Source organism: Carassius gibelio, chromosome A20, assembly GCF_023724105.1.
Source record: "Carassius gibelio isolate Cgi1373 ecotype wild population from Czech Republic chromosome A20, carGib1.2-hapl.c, whole genome shotgun sequence".
Taxonomy (NCBI): domain Eukaryota; kingdom Metazoa; phylum Chordata; class Actinopteri; order Cypriniformes; family Cyprinidae; genus Carassius; species Carassius gibelio.
Genome location: NC_068390.1, coordinates 14,943,180 through 14,964,458, shown reverse-complemented (window position 1 = coordinate 14,964,458; position 21,279 = coordinate 14,943,180). Strand labels below are relative to the sequence as shown.

Below are 21,279 nucleotides of genomic sequence, written 5' to 3'. Positions count from 1 at the left end.
CTCCGTATCGGTACTGGTTCCGATACTGCCATTTCCTGCCGGGTCGGGTATCAGTTACACAAGACCGATCCAAATCCGATATGGTACGTTTACGATTCTGTTTATTTGTCGTTGTTAACTGACAAGCTGCACAAATGCATGTTCATCATCGGCGTTGATTTGCGCAGCTTGTCAGTTAACAAGACTCCGTGTATTAACAGCTGCTCTATGGGAAATCACACACCTGATGGAGTTTACTGCTGCTTAGAGAACCAGCTTTACTGACAAGATGCACGTTTTTTGTCATTGAATATGATTTTTTTTTTTTTTCTGTACAATTAATTTATCTATATTTAGTAGACTGTGTTTAACACACAAAACTGTGATGATCAGGTCAACAAGCATTGAGGTATAAAAATTCTACACTGATTAAAAAAAAAATAATAAAAAAAAAAGCTGCTGGTATCGGATCGGTTCTGAAACAAATGGCATCGGTGCATCCCTATCTGAGATGCTTACAAGAAAAGACTTGAGGATTGTTTGTTAATTATCAAAAGATGAGGCAACATGCCCAGAGCATCAGTGCTCACCTCCCCATCCTCCAACTCAACATCCAAGAAGTCAAAGTCCTTGAAGACACCAAACTGCTGTTCACTTCCTGCATCTTCCGCTTGCACTTCCTCCTCCCGTGTCACTTCCTCTACAGTGGGGATCAGACTGGTCTGTTGGTCACCTGCATCCAAATCCTCATTTGAAGAGAACACCACCTACAGAAAAGAGGTGTAATTAGCCATCACTAAAACTGTGTAACCTGATAATGCAATGAGTACAGAAGGAGAACGTACAGAGGGGTTTTTAGGCAGCCCGGACTCTGGGCCACACAGAGATAGGACATTCATCAGTTTCTCACGGGTTCTTCTCTGGAAGCAGATAGCAATATCACCATTAAAATAAGAGTTATAATAAAAAAGCAATCAAAGCTGTGGTTGGTTCATTAAGAATTGAAAGATTTTCATATTAGGTGACAATACCTGTGAGAGCTGTGGCCTCTTCCAGCTGACTGGCACCAGCCCATTTGAATTGGAGCCAGAGGAAGTAGACGAGGTGCTTCTCGTCACGGCAATTACCTGTGGTTTTCCATTACGCCCTGCTGCACTTCGCTGGTCTCCATACTTATGACCTATAATAGGTGTCTGTAGGTCAAATGTTAAAAAACAGTGTCAAAAAAGCTACTAAGAGGAGTTTAAAAAGGTTTGAAACTACAACAGGTTTACATTAGCCATTACCCTTAAACCAGCCTAAACATTTTGGGCTGGTAAGAGACTTTTAAAATTTTAAAAAGCTGTTTTCTAATTTTCATACATTTTAACGTGTATTCCTGTGATGCAAAGCAAAATTTTCAGCATCATTACTCCAGTCTTCAGTGTCACATGATCCTTCAGAAATCATTTGAATATATGGATTTGCTGCTCAAGAAACAATGCTTATTTGTATAAATGTTTTCATGTTTTTATGGAAATGAAATTTTTTAATGAACAGAAAGTTCAAAAGAACAGCCTTTGTTTGAAAATAAATCTTTTGTAACATTATAAAAGTCACTGTGAAAATATGAAAAAAAAAATTGGTGAATAAAAAATTAAATAAATAAAAATAGCTGAAGACCTCTGAGATGTCAAAGTGGAAGTCCAATGTTTTTCCTGGCAGTTCCTTAGATGAGTTGTTGAATATGCGTGTGAAAGCGATCTCCGGGGAGCTGGTCGACTCCATGCTGTAGGAGCGCTGCACCTCATCAGGAACCACCAGACTTGCAGAGCGGGACACCACCAATTTCAGAATGTTTTGGGCCTCCTTCCAGTAAGGGCTCTGTAGCAACGCACACACAACAAACACCAAAAGACTTGAGCCATTTTTCACCATGCCTCCCCTTTTTTTCTTGATTAACCTCGAGTGACTCACGAGATGGAAAGCTTCAATAAAAACCACAGAAGAGGAGAGTGATGATGCAGGTTATAGTTAATCACAAAGCTTCACAAAGCAAACAGCTCCCAGGCCTTTCATACAGACAAACATATACTACAGCAAAGTCCATTGTCCCTTACTTCAAACACACCCACAGGAAATGGAGAACAGATAAAGGAATTCACATGGAATCCTCTGTATTCATATTCTCTTAAAATGTGACAGGCATACTGAAATAAATCATTGGAGGGTCTGATGTTCCAAGTAGTGTTGACAGCAGAAAGGGTAAGCTGTTCACAGACCTGTACATATTTGCCAATGATCTTCATGATTTCCAAGTTGAACTGCTTGACAGGAGCAGCAGACAGGTCAATGTGACTCAGTAGACTGTAGATGATCTGTAGTAAACACTGCTGCATGCTGTTCAAGCCCTTCTCTAACAACTACAACAGAGTAGGTCAAAGGGGAAGAGATTACATATACAGTATATATACACACTTCAACACCATGTTATATGACGGTTCACAGTTCTGATTTAAAAAATGTGGCTTGAGACCCCATCATTGTGTTGCAGATGAGAAGTGTGTAAATAGATAAACATATAACAAATAATAATAAATAATAAATAAAAATAATACTTATTCAGCAAGGACACATACAATTTATTAAAAGGGAGTTTGATATGTATTTTTAAACAAAATTTCTAATAAATGGTGTTCTTTTGATCTTTCTAATTATCAAAGAATCTTGAAAAAATATTAAGCAGCTTTCAACATTCATAATAAAGACTGGAGTTATGGCTGCTTAAAATTCCACTTTGCCATAACAGGAATAAAATACATTTTAAAATATATTAAAATAGAAAACCATTATTTTAATCTGTAATAATATTTCATATAATATAACTTTTTACTGTATTTTGATCAAATAAATGCAGCCTTGATGAGGTTAAGAGACATCTTAAATAATTAAATACAACCAAATTTTGAAATGTAGTGTAATAAATAAAGAATTGATAATATCTAAAAACATTAAACATTTAAAAATTAAAAAAATTCACACCAAGGTCAATTTAACTAAATTCCTTAGAAGAATTTGTAAACTAAAGAGGGTGGCAGATTTATCGCGTTCTGAAAAACTCGAAAATACTTTTAATCTAATTAACCTCTCATCAGTACCCCAATAGTTTATTTCCAACTGTATGACTCTGTCCGTCAATCAAAATTATCTCACCTCAGCTAGGTATGTGACCAGGTTAAAGGTGATTTCAGAGAAGGAGTCGTGTAAGTAGCGACACACCACGTTGATCCAGTTGGTGCTGTCTCGCGAGTAGCTGTGCGTTGAGTACAGACTCATCATGTGTGCAAGGTTGGCCAGTGTGGCTGACTTTTCTTCAGCGCAAACTTTGGCGATCCGATCAGCAGTCTCCTTACAGAACCCTGTGGGGTTGTCAAAGTGCTGGACCAGGTGCGGCAGCAGGCACAGGACATTCAGAGGAAAACCTGACAAGAAATCATTTAAGAAAATAAATATCTGGAAACACCCTGAATTCTCATCGAAATCTCCGATACTGAAACAGATACTGATACTGAACATGGGCACACCTGCTTGCTGTGAGGGGTCTATGAGTGTGAGTCGGGACACAGTGATGAGTTTACTGAGGAGGTGAATGGTGAGCTCCTGCGTTGCAGCTGAAGTGAAACCCTTCAGGAAGAGCGTCAGGAGGCCGGGGAAGTTGTACCACTTCAGTTTGGCCTGCACTCTCTCCAGCTTCTCCCTGCTGTCTGCCTTCTCCAGGGGCATCTGGGCCAGCAGTCGGTTCAGCAGCTTGAGTGCAAGCAAGTACTCAAACTCATAATCGGACTCCAGTAGTGACGTTGCAATCCAGAAGACCGTCGCCATCAGGTTGGTGGGGTCAGTTGGTGGCACCACCTCACCAGATCCTCCTCCTCCTCCCACTACACTTCCTCCATCACCACGGACCCCATCCTCTCGTAATGATGATAAGCTCCGTGTGCGGGCTAGATTTCCGTGGCTGCCACCCAACCGGTCGGCTACATCAAGGGTGTTGCTGCGGTGGCGGTCTCCCAAGCGTCCACCCATCAGACTTGCACGGAGGGAGTTGCTTCGAGTGTGGCTGTAATGGACATGCAAGAAACTTCCACTGCCAAGGTTCAGCTGACCAGTACTTTTCCTGTTACTGGCAAACTTGGTGCCCTGCAGAGGATCATGGGAAGCGCTATAAGGAAAATGGAGACAGCGTCTCAAGGTTATATGGGTAAAATAATGTGCTGTATTTGAGGGGAAATAAAGTTTTTATGTTTTGCTGTAGCAGAGCAAATCCTACTGTGAGAGTGCAGTGAGCAGGTCGTAGTTCTTCATCGTTTCAGCCAGAGTGTCTATACCAGCCTCTAATGTCAACAGCAACTCGATAACAAAACCCTGCAAGAGACAGATGAAATGTTTGATAAGGACTGTTTAGAGATCAACGCTTAGCAAGGCCTGAGAACAGTGCGGGAGAGTTTTGGTCCAGGTGAAAGCAATTTCACATGTCTGACTGGGCCACACATGAACACTGATTTAAATCTAAAATAAAGGTCAAATCTTAATGACTAAAGTAGATGATGTTTTGTTGAAACAGTAAGAACGAATCTTGGAAGGACCCAGGGATTTTATATTTACATTATCATTTTTTTTGATATGACACAAAATTATGATATGACACAAAATTATGTCAGAAAATATAATTTTTTTAAAACAAACTTTTCATAAGAAAAATACATTATATTTAAATTTATATTAAAATTAATTTGTTAAAATTTGTATTTATTCAATAGAGTGAATGCTTACTATATATATTTAAAAAAAATATTATATATATATATATATATATATATATATATATATATATATATATATATATATATATATATATATATATATAAACAAAGACAATGTTTATTATATATAATGTAATATAATATAGTTTTTTCCCGAGACATTGCCTAATATCAATACTAAGGGTCAAGTATGTTAGCAGGGCAAGTAAAAAATACTGATTAAATAAGTACTGATGAGTAAAAAAGTACTGATGAGGTCCTCATTGCCGAGCCTTCTTATTTCTTATCAGTACTTCTGGAAGAGTGGGACATTTCTACATACCTGAGCCTCTTCCCCTGGATCTCCCACAGTCTCTACCAGACGAGAAAGCACGTCTGACAGTGTGGAGGCTGTGAGTGGCTGCTTCAGCGCTCTGAAGATCTGGAAAGAGCGGCCAGCGTAATGGCGTGATGAGCAAGACAGAGCTGTCTGCAGAGCAACTTCACTCAGCTCCTGCTCCAACTGGTAACCTAATCAAACATGCAGCACAAGAACCCATTACAACCACAGCCGAAACATTTCAATTCTCTTTAAGACAAAACTAGTATTCTTCAGGGGGGAAGGTTGCGGGTTTGAGTCTCAGGTGTTGCAGGAATTGTCATGGGGGGGTTGGGGGTGAATAACCAGTGATCTCTTTCACCCTCAATACAACATTTGGGGTGAGACCCTTGTACCCCCAACCGCTCCCCACTGTTCACTACTGTGTGTATGCACTTGGATGGGTTAAATGCAGAGCACAAATTCAGAGAATGGGTCACCATACTTGGCCACACGTCACTTCACTCACTCTACTATGCTGTTTCTTACCTGACGGTGTCTGTTTGAAGACGTTGACAACATGACGGAGGAACACACTAAGGTGATCTGCACTCTTGATGTTGGGGTTTTTGGGAGAGACGTCTTCATGGTTCCAAAGCGGACCACGCCTCCTATGGGCCAACCAATCAGAAAGAATCAGAGCAAGTAGCACAACAGGAAATGTCTAACATAGAACAAAAGCAAAGCAGGCTCACACAACTCTCAATGAACAACCATTTTGTATGAAAACACTCGGAATCAAACATTCACACAGATGAGACTGAGCACACACACACACACACACACACACACACACACACACAAACACATGCAAAGCAACAATACCCTCTCCTGTTAGACATGGCTGCGACAGAGCAAAAAATATAGTAACTTAACAAAAAAATAAAAGCACATTCAATATGTATCCAGAAAAACTTAGCAGGAAAAACATTATTGTTTGACAACAAAACAAATTATTTATTGGACATGATATTGCCATTAGTAAGAACTACATGTTTTATTCATAAATGTGTTATTCACTTCTATCCAAAACAACTTGGGGTCAATTGCTCCAAAAAAGTAATTGGGTAACACAGCCAGAAATATCAAAAAAATTCTAAGTAACTAAGAGAGAAAATATGACAGACTGGCCTGAGACCCCTCACCTTGAGCTGATGAACTCAATGAGGTTTTTGACCTTCTCATCCTGCTCTGCGAGCAGGTCCACTTCATTAAGGAGAGTAGAGGGGAGCTGAGGCAGAGCCGAGCTGCCCAGACTGATGCTAGAGGATGTGGAGCTGGAGCTCAGGCCAGAGTCTGTCATTGGAGAAGACTGGTAGTCTGGCATCAGCTCTGTAACACCTGGGAGACGAACCAATGCACAATTATTTATTATTCTTATATATGACTTATTATTATTAGTATTATTATAATTAAGCATTATTATTAGCGACCAGTTAAGAGCACTGTGGCAGAAAGATCATACAAAAGATCTTTGCTTTTAAGTACCTGTGAGGTTGAACTCCTGAAGAGTGGGCTTGACTGTCAGAACTTTGGGCTCGTTCAGCTCACGGTTGCGGAGAAGTACAGATGCTAGTGACTGGACACTGCTGTTGGTGCCCTGGACGACCAGCAGGTGGAGCAGTAAACGCTTGCAGTGCTCATAGACCTCAGGGTGCTGATGGTCAAAACCTACAAGCACAAATATGCATCACAAGACATACAATGTGGAACATTCCAGTGATAATGGTTTTAATAAACTACAGTTCTATATGTGTTACCTATAAAGACGGCATGCAGTAGCAGGTGAAGGTATGAGCTCCATTCCACTTTGACCCCGTGGTCTACAATGAGGTCAGTCAGCAAGATCACAGCAATGTTACATCTGTAAAGAAATGGCAATGTGCTGTCAGCGGTCAAAGGTCAAGGAGAACAACACTGACTCTAATTTAGAAGACAGTGAGCATGTCCTTCACCTGTGCAGGGAGACTCCAGGTGTGGTGGTCTCAGGCAGGTAATCGATCAGGGGTGACCAGCAGCCACCAGTGGGAGGAAATGGGAGGGGCTCTGGCCGGTTATGGTCCATCACCTTCAGACGCCAGTTAGCATAGACAGGCATAGAGTCACCTACAGAGAGAAACAGCATGTTCATGCAATACCATTCAAAAGCTTGACACCTGTTTATGTTTATTTGGTCAAAATACAGGAATATTCTCTATTTTAAAATGTAATTTATTCCTCTGATGGAAAATGCTGCCCATTGAATTTTGCACTGATTCTACTTTTATATCCACACATTTTTGAGTCTGCCTTCAGAAGTTAAAGGGAGCACTGATCATCAGTATTACAGTGATGTTAATGTACTCACTCTTCTCCTCCTCATAAGATCCTCCTGAGCTGCTGCTGTAACGGGACTCCAGTCGATGGTGCTGTCTGTTCAGATTACTGTTCAGACCAGTGTAGATGTCCAAATGTGTGTAACTGTGCAGAGATACAGAAAATTACATTGAGGTTCAAAGGTTCCACTTCATGACTTCGTCTAGCAACAGATAATGAACAACCAGTCAGCAATGGCTGATAAATGGTTCTTGGTTTATTTTCAGAAATAATTATTTTGAGTAATAATAATACTTTTTTAAATGGAACCCATTTCCTAAATCTAGAATCAGTTTACCTGTCCTCCATGTTGGAATCTTTGATTTTGCTCTCTTGGTGTCCATCCTGTCCAGGTACCATGGTGTTACTACTAGACGTTGTTCCTGAAAAAGCCAATCATTTCACAGTGAAAATGTAATTGCTTCCTTAAAATCGCATTTATCAGAAACTTTTCTGTAATCACTGGGGTTTCCTGAAATGTTTCTACTCATCATATTGAAAAATACAAGTAGTCAGGGTGGTTTAAAGCATATACCTGATGTAACAGAAGGGATCTTGTAAGAAGAAGTGATGCGGTAGTAAGGTGGGTTATCCATATGAGTGACAGCTGAGGATACAGGGTCTGTTAGCTCCAGCTCATACATTAACTCCTCCAGCAGCTGCATCGTCTTATCCCTGCCCAGATATACCACCACACGCTTCACCTGCAAAATATTAGGAAACGCATTCAGGAACACAACTGTATGACACAGACTAAATTAATAAGGGTGCGTTCACACTTGTATTTCAGTTGTAGTTCGGTTAGTCTGGACCAAAAAAGAAAACGATACATTTGGTCCTGGTCTGCTGATCGTTCATAGTGGCATTTTTGACAGTGAACCTAAAATACTGTACCTGAAGACATATTGATATGTTCAACACCTGATTGGTCAGGTTGAATGACGTATATTTCATGACAGAACTCACTGAACACCCAAAACAAAAGCTGTGTTCGACTTAAAGCTGCACTGCACAGACAGATTGGTGCATGACATCACAGTACCCATTCACCGATTGGTCTGCTCAGCATTGCTTTGAACACAACTAATGCTGTCTACTGGACTAAGCACGCTCATTGCTGTGTGTACTTTTGATTTTATATTCACCACCTGCAAACTCATGAAGAGCTCATAAATGGCACTTTACGACCTTGTTGCTCTACGTTTGCCCTCTGCTCATTCTGTTTTGGATACACCGCTCGTTCCGCATTGTCAAATCATGCTGCATAGCGTCGCATCTTGTCATAACTTCCTGTTTTTGGTTCGTTTAGAAGTATTTGGACCATGTTGCATTCATATATCATTCGAACAGCACCAGAGTACTGCTTGTTTGGTGCACACCAGTGTTCAGATGACAGCGTTCACACTTACACAAATGAACAACACTAACAGAGCAATCCCACCAGAGATCGTTTTAATCGAACCAAACATGACAAGTGTGAACACACCCTAAGTAACATGGCCGAAGTCTCAAATTCAGCCCATCTGTTCAAGGATTGAACAGGGATTTTGCCAGGAAAGGTTTCACTCACATAAGGCAGGAGACTTGGTTCACTGTTGACTCCAGACATGCCGATAAGGAAGTGAAGGATGATCTTTAGATTTTTTGGCCAGCTGTCAGCTAAAGTGGTCCAGACGTTCTCAATTTCTGACCATGCAAATTCATCACCATACTGTAAAAACAGACCATATGTACATTCATGCAATGATCACATTGAAAATTGGGTATAAATATTGGTGAATGCGTTAAAATAATATATTTATATAAAATTAAATAAAACTATAAAATAAAACTAAAAGGAATAATTAAAGAAAAATGTTCTGAAACGTATATTCACTATAGATTCAGGTCTGTACCATAGTCTGCACATAGTTGACATGTAGCATTGGTGCATTACCTTTGCAGTCATGAACATGAGGTTGTTGAGGATCATGGTAGTGGCATGTGGGGAACCCCAGCCCTCTCCTTTCAGCCAGCGACGGCTGTTCACCATCATCATCTCTCTCTCATGGGCGTCCTCCTCTTCCTCGGTCGCCGAAGGTTCCTCTTGACGATGAGCTGAAGGCTTGAAGTCCACCAGCTCCACATTGTTCATCCAGGGTAGGAGGTAATGCAGCATCACCTGCCGGCCACCAGGGTGCGCTGTCTGGATTCTCTGACTCACCTCTGAGTAAAACAACACACAATCCCATTACAAACACAGTGTTTATGCAGGAGGGGAAAAGTTCTTACCAAATGTTAGATTTACTGAGCATTATATTTATGTGGGTTTGTGTACGTACCTGAGAAGATAGGAAGTGTGAGTTCAGGGTAGGTCCGTGCCAGCTCTTCACTGAGCTGGTAGTAGGACACCGAGTACAGGTGAGGGAGGGGAGAGGCTGGAGTCAAGACCCCATCAGTACGCTGGATCTCCAGTTTATGGGCGTAACGGAACAGTTTGGGCTCCAGGATCTAATATATGAACACATGCAAAAACATTATGATTTGGTACTTTGTTACAGTGCTCATCACCCTTAATTTAAAAGTAAACTATTTTTTTGAAGCACAAGTAGATGTGAGGAAACTGGACTTATCAGTTATGATGGAATTCGGGGATATAAATGCACGACAACCACATTAAATATTTTCTGTTAATTTTGCAGGATGCAAAATGAAACCTACAACTACTTAAGGCTGAATGATTTAGGGCAGTGTTTCCCAAACCTGTTCTGGAGGCCCCCTTGCCTGCTTCTTTTGTATGTTTCCCTTAACTAACACACCTGATTCCATTCATCAGCTCATTAGTAGAGACTGCAAGAACTAAATTGGGTGTGTCTGATTAGGAAGACATGCAAAATGTGCAGGGCAGGGGGGCCACCAGGACAGGTTTAATATATACTACTTGAGTAGTAATACTATTTTACTGTAAACATAGATTATGATATATTTATGGAAGTTATCATATTGCATAATAATCCCAATACGATTTTATTTACAATTATACACTCTTGGTGTCCTTAAGAATCTCTACTGACCTGCAGTAGCTGCATGGCGACCTCATAGATGTCTCTAGAAGAGTCTGCAGCTTTAAACAAGATGAGATTCAGCAGGACCACAGTGTCAAACTGGTAATCCCTGCAAGAGACAGCAAACACACAAGTGTTCATTTTACCTGAATTACTGACACAAATTCAGTCACATTTACTGCAAGAACGTTGTAGTACCTACCTGTTGTGAAAGACATTGGCGATGGCTCTGAAGCAGCCTGCAGCGACTCTGCGTGAGCCCGTGTAGCAGCGATCCACCGCCCAGAACATCAGATTGCTCTGGTCTGGGTTCAGCTCTAATAACAACATCACTGCCTCACAACCCAACTGATGCACCTGAGCACAAACATGCATGCATGCATGTGACAGTTCATGAAACTTGATTTGCTGGTAATGCTAATGTGGGAAAAGGAGTAAAGTGTATTTACCTTGCGGTCTTGAGAGTCTAAAATATTGTCCAGCCACTTATATAGATACCCATCAGAGGATAGGCCGACGTTATCAGCCACCGGACCACAACACAGCACCGCCGACATGGCCTGTGCAGACACGCATCATATACCACATTCACTCTATGATAGCGATAGTGAAATCTGTGGCGACTGAAAATGCAAATGTGTGTTTTGTGAGACGGTACCTTCAGTGCACAGTACTGGTGTCTGTTGATCTGCATGTTGCGGTCGCTGTATCGGTCCAGCGGTGTGAACATGATGCTGAAGGGTCCAGCCCAATGACTGAAGAGCATGAACAAACTGTGTCTCAGTGACTGCTGAGGGAATATACTCCTCCTCTGATGCACTGCAGAAATACAACCATGAGATAAGTTGAAGTTAAATAACAGATTAATGAATATACGGTTTAGTGAACTAACAGCAATTAAAGTGCCCCTATTTTGCCATTTCAAATATTGCCTTTCATGCACGTAGATGTATGTTAATGTTAATGATCTGTAAAGCTGTAAAGCCACAAGTGCACGTTAAATAAAGTTATTGGGTCTCATTCACTAATTTTTGCGTACAATTTTCGTATTTATACGCACATTTGAACTTCTCACGAGAACTTTCCGCCCAATTCACAACACGTGCGTATGCACATGAGCTTGTTCTTAAACTCGTTCTTCTGTTAGTGAATTTGGATTCTTCTAAATGAGCGCCCGCGTGCACGAGGTCAGTAATTAGCATAATTCACGCCCAAACCAGCTCCATATAAGGGCTTTCCACAACGAGGCAAGACAAAGAAAAATGGTAACACTTTAGAATAAGGTTCCATTAGTTAATGTTAGTTAACTACTTTCGGTAACATGAACTAAGCAAGAACAATCCTTCTACAGCATTTATAAGCCTTATTTCATGTTAATTTCAGCATTTATTAATGCATTATTTAAATCAAAAGTTGTGCTTGTTAACATTAGTTAATGCACTGTGAATTACCATGAACTAACAATGAATAACTGTATTTTCATTAACTAACATTAACGAATATGAATAAATACAGTAATAAATGTATTATTCATTGTTTGTTCATGTTAATTAATACATTAACTAACATTTACTAATGGAACCTTATTCTAAAGTGTTACCAGAAAAATAACTTTAACGATAATGAACGTGAGGTTTTGCTATCGGAGGTGGAAGCCAGGAAAAAGTATTTGTTATTTAAAAGTGTATCCACTGGCATAACGGGCACAGGTAAAAAGGAAGCATGGGTTATAACACAGGCTTGGAGATAAGGTGGTGAGAGTGGTTGGTGATGTGGCTCCATAAAGTTGCATAAATCAATGAGGACTTCTCTGGGCAACCTAAAGCAACTGAACAGCCATTCATCACTCTCAGCGAACATATCTGTGCGCTCTCTAAAGACGCGCTCTCTCCTTAGAGCACGCGCCGCGATGTCTTCAAGCAGTACCAAGTGTGCCATGCCTCTAAACACAAGATGAGACACATTAATCACCGTTTATATAAGGATAGATCAGGTGATTGTTGTTTGAACCTCTAATATTATATATATATATATATATATATATATATATATATATATATATATATATATATATATATATATATATATATATATATATTAGGGCCGGGACTTTTAAACGCGTTAATTAAGATTAATTAATTACCGAAAAAAAATTCCTGAATTTTTAATAACGTATTTTTGCACCGCGGAACGTTCTCACTGGACGCGTTTCGGCGGACCGATTATACTGAAGCACCAACTAGCGTTTGCATTCGCATTAGGCAAGGTTATTGAGAGTTGGACTTAATATGTTATGGCCTCTGAAGCAACAGAGAGATGTTTTCTAATAGTCAGTGTTTCCAATGTTCTGAATGTAATTGACAGTATTGTGTTTTACTTAAAAGACACTTTACAGAAGGTTCCAGCACCTATAAGCTTCCTGAATTTCTGAATTGTATTATTTCTAAATTGTTTCTAAATATGCTATTGCTACACTTAATGGCAAAAATTGCACTGGTCTGCTAGACTTGGTTGAACAAAAATAAACTATTTTGTTGCTTAAGCTTATGTATTCAGTCATTATTCAATGGTATACAATAAATCCATGTGAAAAAAAATTACTTCTCACTGTTCTCAGGTCAAATATTTATATGCGATTAATTTCGATTAATTAATTACAAAGCCTCTAATTAATTAGATTAATTTTTTTAATCGAGTCCCGGCCCTAATATATATAAATAATTGGAACTGTAATTATAATTGATCAATAACATCTAATTATATAGGGTTCTTAACACATGCTTATAAGGCCCCGGTTGTACATGATTATTGCGTACGTGTGGTATAAGTTGTTCTTGAATCTTTTCGTACATTTAGAATAAATTTTAGTACGAAAGTTTTTGATGAATCATGATTTATTCGTGAAAACGTCCGTACGCACATTTCACACAAAAATCTGTGCCTACGCATATTTAGTGAATGAGACCCATTGTCTTCCAAAAGAAATCCTGCCTAAATGAGTTGGCACATATTCAAATCCCACTTCTGTGACGGCTACATGTCATGGGGTAACACATTTGCATAATTCCTGTCATGTCGAGAAGATGCTGTGTCCTATGCTGTGAAAGTAAATTTGTTTTATTTTCACTTCAGAAATATGAGGTTGCAAAGAAACAGTGGTGAAAATTCATTTCACATCACAGCAGTACCACCCCAATCTTTTTTTTGCGTTCCTGCCATTTTACTGACGACTGTTTCTCTAATCTCGAGGAGTTCAAAGCGGGATTCACAAAACACTTGCTCGCGGGATTCACAAAATTCATGAAAGATGTCTCACTGAATCACAACCTGTATGATGAATAACAGATGTGTGTATTTCCTATCATACGTTTCTGACACGTGCTGTATGCAGTAGACCAATCACAATAGACTGGGCCATCTGACCAATCAAATCATAGTAGGCTCAGAGAAATGTGGTTAAAAGAAACGCCGATTTGAAAAACAAGGTGATAGTACATGCATATTTTGAGAAAACTAAAGTGTTTTGACCTTGCATGCATGTAAACATATTGTAGGAGAGTCTCAAAACAATATTAGGAACCTTAAAAATGGCATAATAGGGGTTAACACTTTAACACTAAGAGTTTCTGGTGAAAGGCCCTGTGCATGTGTACCTGGTACATTCTGTATGATGTTGGCCACTAGGGCACTGAAGTGAGAGCGGATGTCTCTCAGTGTGTCTGAATCTTTGTCGTTCTCAGCCTCCAGCAGCTGGCGGGTGAGATCCACGTATTCCAGCAGAGTACTGTTCAGAGAGTGAGACTCCCCGTCCAAACCACCACTTGCACTGCACAGACAATACAGAAACATGTTACGGTTTAGGATACCCAAGTTGCTAACTATGAAATTAGCCTTGGCAACAGGACATATATTCTTTTCCAAATTCACTTTAAATCTCATTTACATGATGGAATACTCTTAAACATAATACAACATCTGAAATGAAATGGAAGTGTTCATGACTTTCAGAAAAGAAAAAAAAAAAGTTCTGCATGCATGTTAGACAAAAAATTTTAATCAAATAAATTATTCAGAATGTGGAGTTTTTTTTTTATGTTTATCAAGACTACATTTATTTGACCCAAATATAATGTTTTATATTTTTTTTTCACATTTTAATCTATTCCTGTGATGGAAAGCTGAATTTTCAGCAGTCATTCCTTCGGTCTTCAGTGTCACATGATCCTTCAGAAATCACTCTAATATGCTGATATGGTGCTCAACATTTCTTATTACTATCAATGTTGAAAACACTTGTGCTGCTTTATTTATTTTTGTAAACTGTGATAAAATTTTACTGACCCCAAATGTTTGAACAGCAGTGTATATGTTGCGAGTGTGTGAGACTTACGTCTGACTGATGACTCCAGAATCGGCCAGTAGCTCAAAAATCCGGACCAGCTGGACTCTGAGAATGTCACGACGCCGGCGTCGCTTCATGTTCTGCAGAAACAAAAAAAACACAAGGATCAATATTTTGTTTAAATCTGCATCTGCATTATGAATATATGGATAAAAAGCTTGCTTTTAAATGGTCTAGTGGAACATTTATTTATGAGTACTCAGCCATGGATTCCATGACTGGGTCAAATGTCAAACTGTGGTTAACTCACCTCTGGCCTTCTCTCAAGTGCCTCTTTAATGATAGGGTTTAATTCCTCCAACAGCTCTCTGTAAGACAAACCACTGGGTTAAAATGCAATTACACACAATATAACAACATATTTTTATTATATATGTAAAGCATTTTTTTTGTGGATTTTTTTCTAGGCTTTGTCAGGTGATCTTAAGACGTACCTGAAGGCAATAGGGTTGGTCCGGCCAAGCCCCAGAACGAGAGACTCCGTGATGTCCATGCTCTCAGAGCGCATCATGGGAACTACGTGCTTGAACAAGGAGGAAGGGGACGGAATGCTAACGATCTGCAAAGACACACACGTGTACAAGAACTTGTCAGTCCCTTCAAATATGGTATCCCAAATCAAGCAATCTGCAAATATTTCACTCGACCTTTGAGTCATAACTATATCCGCTGTCTGGGGTGGATGCCAGCGTCTCAGGTGGGGAGCAGCGGACCGAGCCGTGGGCCGATGAGGATGAAGATGTGGAAGAGGTGGCAGAGCTGCAGCAGAGGATTAAGTAGTTCCTCCAAAGGCCCACATATGAGTCACTGCTACTGCTGTTCACCTTCTTAGCATTGATCGGGCTGCTGCAAGGTCAAAGGTCACACAGAAAAAAAAAAAAAAAGTGTCACATAACTGACAAGAATGGCTAACAAATATAGTGTATAATTATTTTTTTCCCCATGTCACCCAGCACAACTAGAGACACATTTGAATGTAGAAACATACTTGATGTCGACTTGTGGTGAGAGCAGCTGAAGGCGCGTGGAGGCGAAGACCCAGGCGTAGCTCAGCGCAGTGGGGCAGTGCTTGGGCAGGTGTTCTTGCTGGAGGTAACTAGCCAGGCTGATGACCCAGGGGTCCTGACCTTGAGTCACATGGGCAAACACCCAGATGTGGGAGGGGCTCACCACATCAAACTGGTGGCTGATGGGAGATGAGCTCCACTCTGCCAGAGTCTGAAGGTCTATTCCACTGGGACAGTACAGTAGATTCGTCTACAGCGAAAAGGGGCAAACAAAGATAACCCTGATATAGTTTTATTTTTACTTTACTAAGATTTCTAAACATTCCAGTCTGGAGGGGACACCAACATCCAAAAACACAATGTTCTGCGTTCCCTCACCTGATCTGCCCCAGTGAGATGAATAAAGCTCTCGAGGACTGAAGCACTCAATCTGTCCATCACATCTATAGCCAACTCCTCATCTCCCTGTGAGAGAGAAACAAGACAAAGCAATGAATCCGAAGTGCAAACAAAACAAGGTCACCTCATGTAGGTGGATAACAGGAAGTCGATCAGAGCAGGTGGTTACTTTAGCGATGCCGAGGGCCATGTGCAGTGATCGGACTTCTTTGAGGACGTTGACGGAGAGTCTGCGTGTAGCCGGTCGACAGCTGCACAGCACGACCAGAGCAAGACCCTCCACCACATGCAGAACCGTCCAGAGAGGAGATCGCTCCAGATGGAGAGATGGGCTCTACAGATGAATTAAAAATGGCATGTTAAAAATGTATGTTAAACTACATAAAAATATCAAACACATACACTACCTTTCAAAAGTTTGGGGTTGGTAAAACTTTTTTTTAATATACAGTAAAAACACTAAAGATTATTACAATTTTAATAAATATCTAAATATTTTTGATAACTATTATATTTAAATACATTTTAAAATGTAACATATTGCAGTGATGGCAAAACTGAATTTTCTGCAGTCAGAAATAATTCTAACATGCCGATTTAGTTGTTATCAATGTTGAGTTCTCATTATCGGGGGTGCACATAAGTGGTCCGCATGCGTGACCAAAATAAAAAATGCGTAATATAAATATGTTCTGACAGCGCATTTGCGTACTGACATGGTTGATAGCTATTAATACACAATAACCATTTTAGATCACAAACTGTACTATATAAGTTTTATTTTCAACCTGAAAGCATAAATCTAGGCTATGCCTACCGTTTCAAAGCACAATATAAAACTGTGACACTCTTCCACTGACGCTCTTTAATCAGCAGCGCTAAATCCGGAAACACATATAAAGGCCTGCTGATTTTAAGTTTAAATAAGATGAAAAAAGCTACTTAAAATTGGGCAATACATAAAGCGATTCTTCTTAAAGAGACAAACAAACAAAGTAGTAGTAAAGATTAGCATTTTATTTGTAAGTTTATTTACTATAAAAATGCATTTGTATTTAATACTACTGCTTTTTATTTTTAATAATATTAAATCACACACTATTATTTAGTTTATTTACTATTATTTAATTAAAAAAAAATGAAATAAATAAAGTGCAATGATATTATAACTATTATTAATCCATTTTTTATAGTTTAATGGGTCACGCTATATGCAGTGTGAGGACCACACCAAATCTCCAGGTTCTCTTATGAGAACCAGGCTGAAAAAAAATATGTGCACCCCTGCTCATTATCAATGTTGAAAACAGTTGTGCAGTTTACATTTCTGTGAAAACGCAATACATTTTTTTCACGTTTTCTTTCTTTTTTTTCTTCTTTATTTTGATAATCAGTTCAAAAGAACAGCATTTACTAGCACTTTTGAAAAATATAACGCATTCTTGCTGAAATAAAGTATTAATGAAAAAATTAATTACTATCAAAACAAAATTTTCTTTAACAGTAGTGTATATTTATGTTGTTGTGTTACATTATATGGTATATTATATTACATCATATCATATCAGTGGTTCTTAATCCTGGTCTTGGAGACCCCCCTGCACATTTTGCATGTCTCCCTTATTAAGCACACTTGACTGAGCGAGTCAGATAACGGAGACATTCAAAATGTGCACTAACAACCACTGTATAATATTCTATAAAAATGTTATGTTACGTGTGTGCACCTGTGAATCATGGCTGCGGTTGTTGCTCTGAACCGCCTGTCTCCACTGTATGATGAGCTGCAGCAGCATCTTGACAGCATTGTCCAGTAGTGTGGGGTGAACGTCAGTCACCTCCCTCACAATGAAATACACAAACCCAGACAACACATCCTCTCTCCAGTCTGGGAAGTCCACCATCAGAGCCTGCAGAGTGGTGAACGCCAGACCACGCAGCTCCTCATCCATATGGATGGTCAGTCTGGACGGGTGGGAGAAAGAAAGAATCATTGGTCACAGAAGGCAATAATAAACACTATGCATCATCATCTTCATAACAGCATCATCCATCACTTGAACCACAGAGGGGTCAAGCAGGTATCAGTGATATATGACATCACATGTGATTACAACTTCACAGGAAGTATGACTCAGATGGTGGCTGCTGCACAGGAAGTCATGAATACATGGAAATTAGCAGGTCATATTAGTCTATGGTTACTTTTCTGAATAAGTGTTTTATATCCGTTTGACTCATACCCCTACAGTAAACACTTTGTATGAGAAGACCTCCGAGTTCCTCCGTGTTGAAAATCCTCATTCCAAATTGTTGTGTTACATGCAATTAGCTTTAACTAACAAACTATAAAAAGACCAACATTTTGGAAATATGCAAACATGAAAAAGTGAACCCGGATCGTGTTGAACTCACAATGCACTGTAGCAATCAGGAGCAATCATGCACTGTAGCAGGAAATTATATAATAACATAACTACAAAATTAATACATATAACAACATATAAAATAACAAAACTAATGATTTGGAGAATGGCTAAAGTTTTCTAGAGGTGATGAATGAGGGTTGACATGAGGGTCACAGGTCATTACTTGGCCAGTAGCTCGATGAGATCCTGTCTGCTCATGCCGTCTGGGATTAGTCGGGGAATAGCAGCTACACACGTCCGGAACAGATCAATCTTCGGTTTACGCTCCCCACTACAGCAGAACACAAACATATATTAAACACGATGAAAGCCAAATAAACACATTTATGAAACTAAAACCTCTAGAAACTAACGTGATCATGTCTTCTGGCTCTTTGTTGGACATCTGAACGTTGGTCATGCTCATGGATCGTCCCACCTCTTTATCCAGATGCCTGAGGATGCTGTCTAGGGCCTTCCTAACCTGGGGGTAATACAGAGACATTCCTACACAGACAAACACACACAGAAACAGCTTAGCTCACACACAAAATCTAGGACAAGAATGGAAAATTGTTACATTAGACTACATACAGAGGCTTTTCCTCGATCTCTAAACAATGAGGTCAGATAAATATACCACTATCTGAGCTAATGGGCATGTAATGTGTTTCACTGGAAAAGCAAAACAAACTATTCAAAATATAAAGTCAAGTTTAAGTACACTGTCCACACAGATGATAAAAAAAAAAAAAAAGTAATGGACCACAAATTACAATCCCAAAATATTTCAAACTTTCTTACTTAAAAATACAAAAAAGGAATTGGAAGAAAGTCGTGGATTTTATGTGTCGCAAGTTCAAAAAATATTTTGTTGGTACATTTATTTTCTGAAAAATAGTCACGGTTTTACGATTATTATGCATTTATTCATTTCACAAAATTATTAATGTATAAAGTCACATGAAAACTCATATTGCTGCCTTTTGAAACCGAAATAACACCGTAACCAATAATCCAGAACAAAATAATAATGAGAAAGACAAACAAAAGTCAATTTCTCCAGCTGGAATTAAAAAGGGGTCCTCTGCTCTGTAAACATCCATGTCAGCATTCCCCTTTTGAAATTAACTCATGAAAACAGACCACAAAAGTATTTCATGTTTTCAGTTTGTACATTCTTTAACATTTTTTTGGACCTGAGGCAGAGAACTAGAAACATGGTGGAAAAAAAGTACAAATCTTTTTGAATCATGAATGATAATGTAAAAGGGATAATGGATATCAATGTTAACGAAGTATTTTATTAACTTTAATTATCCCACAGAGAAAACTCTTTTAATATTGAGGGGAATATGCTGAACTATTATTGTAATCAACTGTCATCCATACGTATTCATTTGAATAATTTTTATAATAATTCATATGATTCTACATATGATTTTATATCTATTATTTTGTTTTTTGAGATTGGAGATCGCGCTGTGCACACACATAAAACATCTAGGAGGACACAAACTTGTTGTGAACCCTGACTTTTATTAATAAAATAGCTTTTGATACTGAATTGTTACATTATACTCATCAGCAACGAGGGAGTAAAATCACTGTTTACGTAACTAAACACATGCTTGTAATAATTGAGTAATCACAATTATGTTAAAAATCAACTAATCGAATATGACCAAATGCTTTAGGGTTGGGAAAGGCTGAACTCAGGAATATGTTCTTTTTTTGAGAGCTGTGTAGGAACTGTAAGGGTCCATACCGATGACCTTGGCTTCCTCGTCTGTGAGGGTGGTGTTGAGGAAGATCTTTTTGACCCGCAGTGTGTTGCCTGAGGGTAAGATGACGCCTGTAGTGGGCATGGGCGGCTCGCCATCCTTCTGTTGTAAGCTGTCGGCTATTACCAGGAAGGCCCGCAGACCAATATTCATCCTCTTACAGAGAGACAGATAAGAGAGAGATAATTAGTTTCTATGTTTATATATATAGTTTCTATATAATCAATCCATTACCACAATTTCTTTTTTTCTTGTTTTTTTCACATTTTTTAATGGCTGCTACATTATGTGAATGTCTTCACACACACACCTCTGGATTAATGGCGAAAGTCTTCTGGGACTTGCCTACACACAGCAGGTCATAGATGATCTCTTTCATGGCAAAGTCCAGCCGTTCCTTTAGAGAGGGAGAAACAAATGTGCCACAAACCAATGAAAACAATGCAATACATCAAAACCACTCCCCCAAATATTAATTTTTTATAATTTTACATTTATTATCAAATAATAGAGAGTAGATGGTTTAGTGGATATGGATTGGGACAACAATAAAGGCTGGATATGAACCTGAGCTATTCTAAAATATGTTTTTTTCTTTTTTTTTTTTACCTGAGCAATAAACTGAATGATCTTAACAAAGATGTTGAGGGGTGTGTCCCTGGGCACCACGCTGCGAGAGCCCTTTGGGAAAAGTGCTGTTACAATACTGAGGAGACGACTGTGAGGGAAAAGAGATAATGTGAA

General features: G+C 39.2%; 1 protein-coding gene across 10 annotated transcripts in view; it reads right to left on the bottom strand.

Annotated features, from left to right (window-relative positions):
- The window catches only part of LOC127938773 (protein furry homolog-like), a 98,265-nt gene that overhangs the window by 19,786 nt on the left and 57,200 nt on the right, over positions 1 to 21,279 (bottom strand). For all 10 annotated transcript variants that reach the window (XM_052535635.1, XM_052535626.1, XM_052535628.1 and 7 more), the window contains 38 exons: positions 21,145 to 21,253; positions 20,846 to 20,932; positions 20,520 to 20,691; positions 19,126 to 19,258; positions 18,936 to 19,043; positions 18,071 to 18,308; positions 16,513 to 16,677; positions 16,323 to 16,409; positions 15,926 to 16,194; positions 15,585 to 15,783; positions 15,372 to 15,496; positions 15,188 to 15,245; positions 14,926 to 15,017; positions 14,189 to 14,361; positions 11,194 to 11,354; positions 10,985 to 11,095; positions 10,738 to 10,892; positions 10,545 to 10,644; positions 9,813 to 9,981; positions 9,428 to 9,696; positions 9,062 to 9,202; positions 8,027 to 8,195; positions 7,790 to 7,874; positions 7,484 to 7,596; positions 7,092 to 7,242; positions 6,897 to 7,000; positions 6,625 to 6,807; positions 6,282 to 6,477; positions 5,626 to 5,747; positions 5,101 to 5,288; positions 4,286 to 4,380; positions 3,543 to 4,177; positions 3,172 to 3,440; positions 2,241 to 2,381; positions 1,642 to 1,842; positions 1,011 to 1,172; positions 825 to 899; positions 570 to 746 (listed from right to left, as the gene is read on the bottom strand). In XM_052535635.1, coding sequence (XP_052391595.1) covers positions 570 to 746; positions 825 to 899; positions 1,011 to 1,172; positions 1,642 to 1,842; positions 2,241 to 2,381; positions 3,172 to 3,440; positions 3,543 to 4,177; positions 4,286 to 4,380; positions 5,101 to 5,288; positions 5,626 to 5,747; positions 6,282 to 6,477; positions 6,625 to 6,807; positions 6,897 to 7,000; positions 7,092 to 7,242; positions 7,484 to 7,596; positions 7,790 to 7,874; positions 8,027 to 8,195; positions 9,062 to 9,202; positions 9,428 to 9,696; positions 9,813 to 9,981; positions 10,545 to 10,644; positions 10,738 to 10,892; positions 10,985 to 11,095; positions 11,194 to 11,354; positions 14,189 to 14,361; positions 14,926 to 15,017; positions 15,188 to 15,245; positions 15,372 to 15,496; positions 15,585 to 15,783; positions 15,926 to 16,194; positions 16,323 to 16,409; positions 16,513 to 16,677; positions 18,071 to 18,308; positions 18,936 to 19,043; positions 19,126 to 19,258; positions 20,520 to 20,691; positions 20,846 to 20,932; positions 21,145 to 21,253 — 6,187 coding nt within the window. The remainder of the gene's footprint in view (positions 1 to 569; positions 747 to 824; positions 900 to 1,010; positions 1,173 to 1,641; positions 1,843 to 2,240; positions 2,382 to 3,171; positions 3,441 to 3,542; positions 4,178 to 4,285; positions 4,381 to 5,100; positions 5,289 to 5,625; positions 5,748 to 6,281; positions 6,478 to 6,624; positions 6,808 to 6,896; positions 7,001 to 7,091; positions 7,243 to 7,483; positions 7,597 to 7,789; positions 7,875 to 8,026; positions 8,196 to 9,061; positions 9,203 to 9,427; positions 9,697 to 9,812; positions 9,982 to 10,544; positions 10,645 to 10,737; positions 10,893 to 10,984; positions 11,096 to 11,193; positions 11,355 to 14,188; positions 14,362 to 14,925; positions 15,018 to 15,187; positions 15,246 to 15,371; positions 15,497 to 15,584; positions 15,784 to 15,925; positions 16,195 to 16,322; positions 16,410 to 16,512; positions 16,678 to 18,070; positions 18,309 to 18,935; positions 19,044 to 19,125; positions 19,259 to 20,519; positions 20,692 to 20,845; positions 20,933 to 21,144; positions 21,254 to 21,279) is intronic.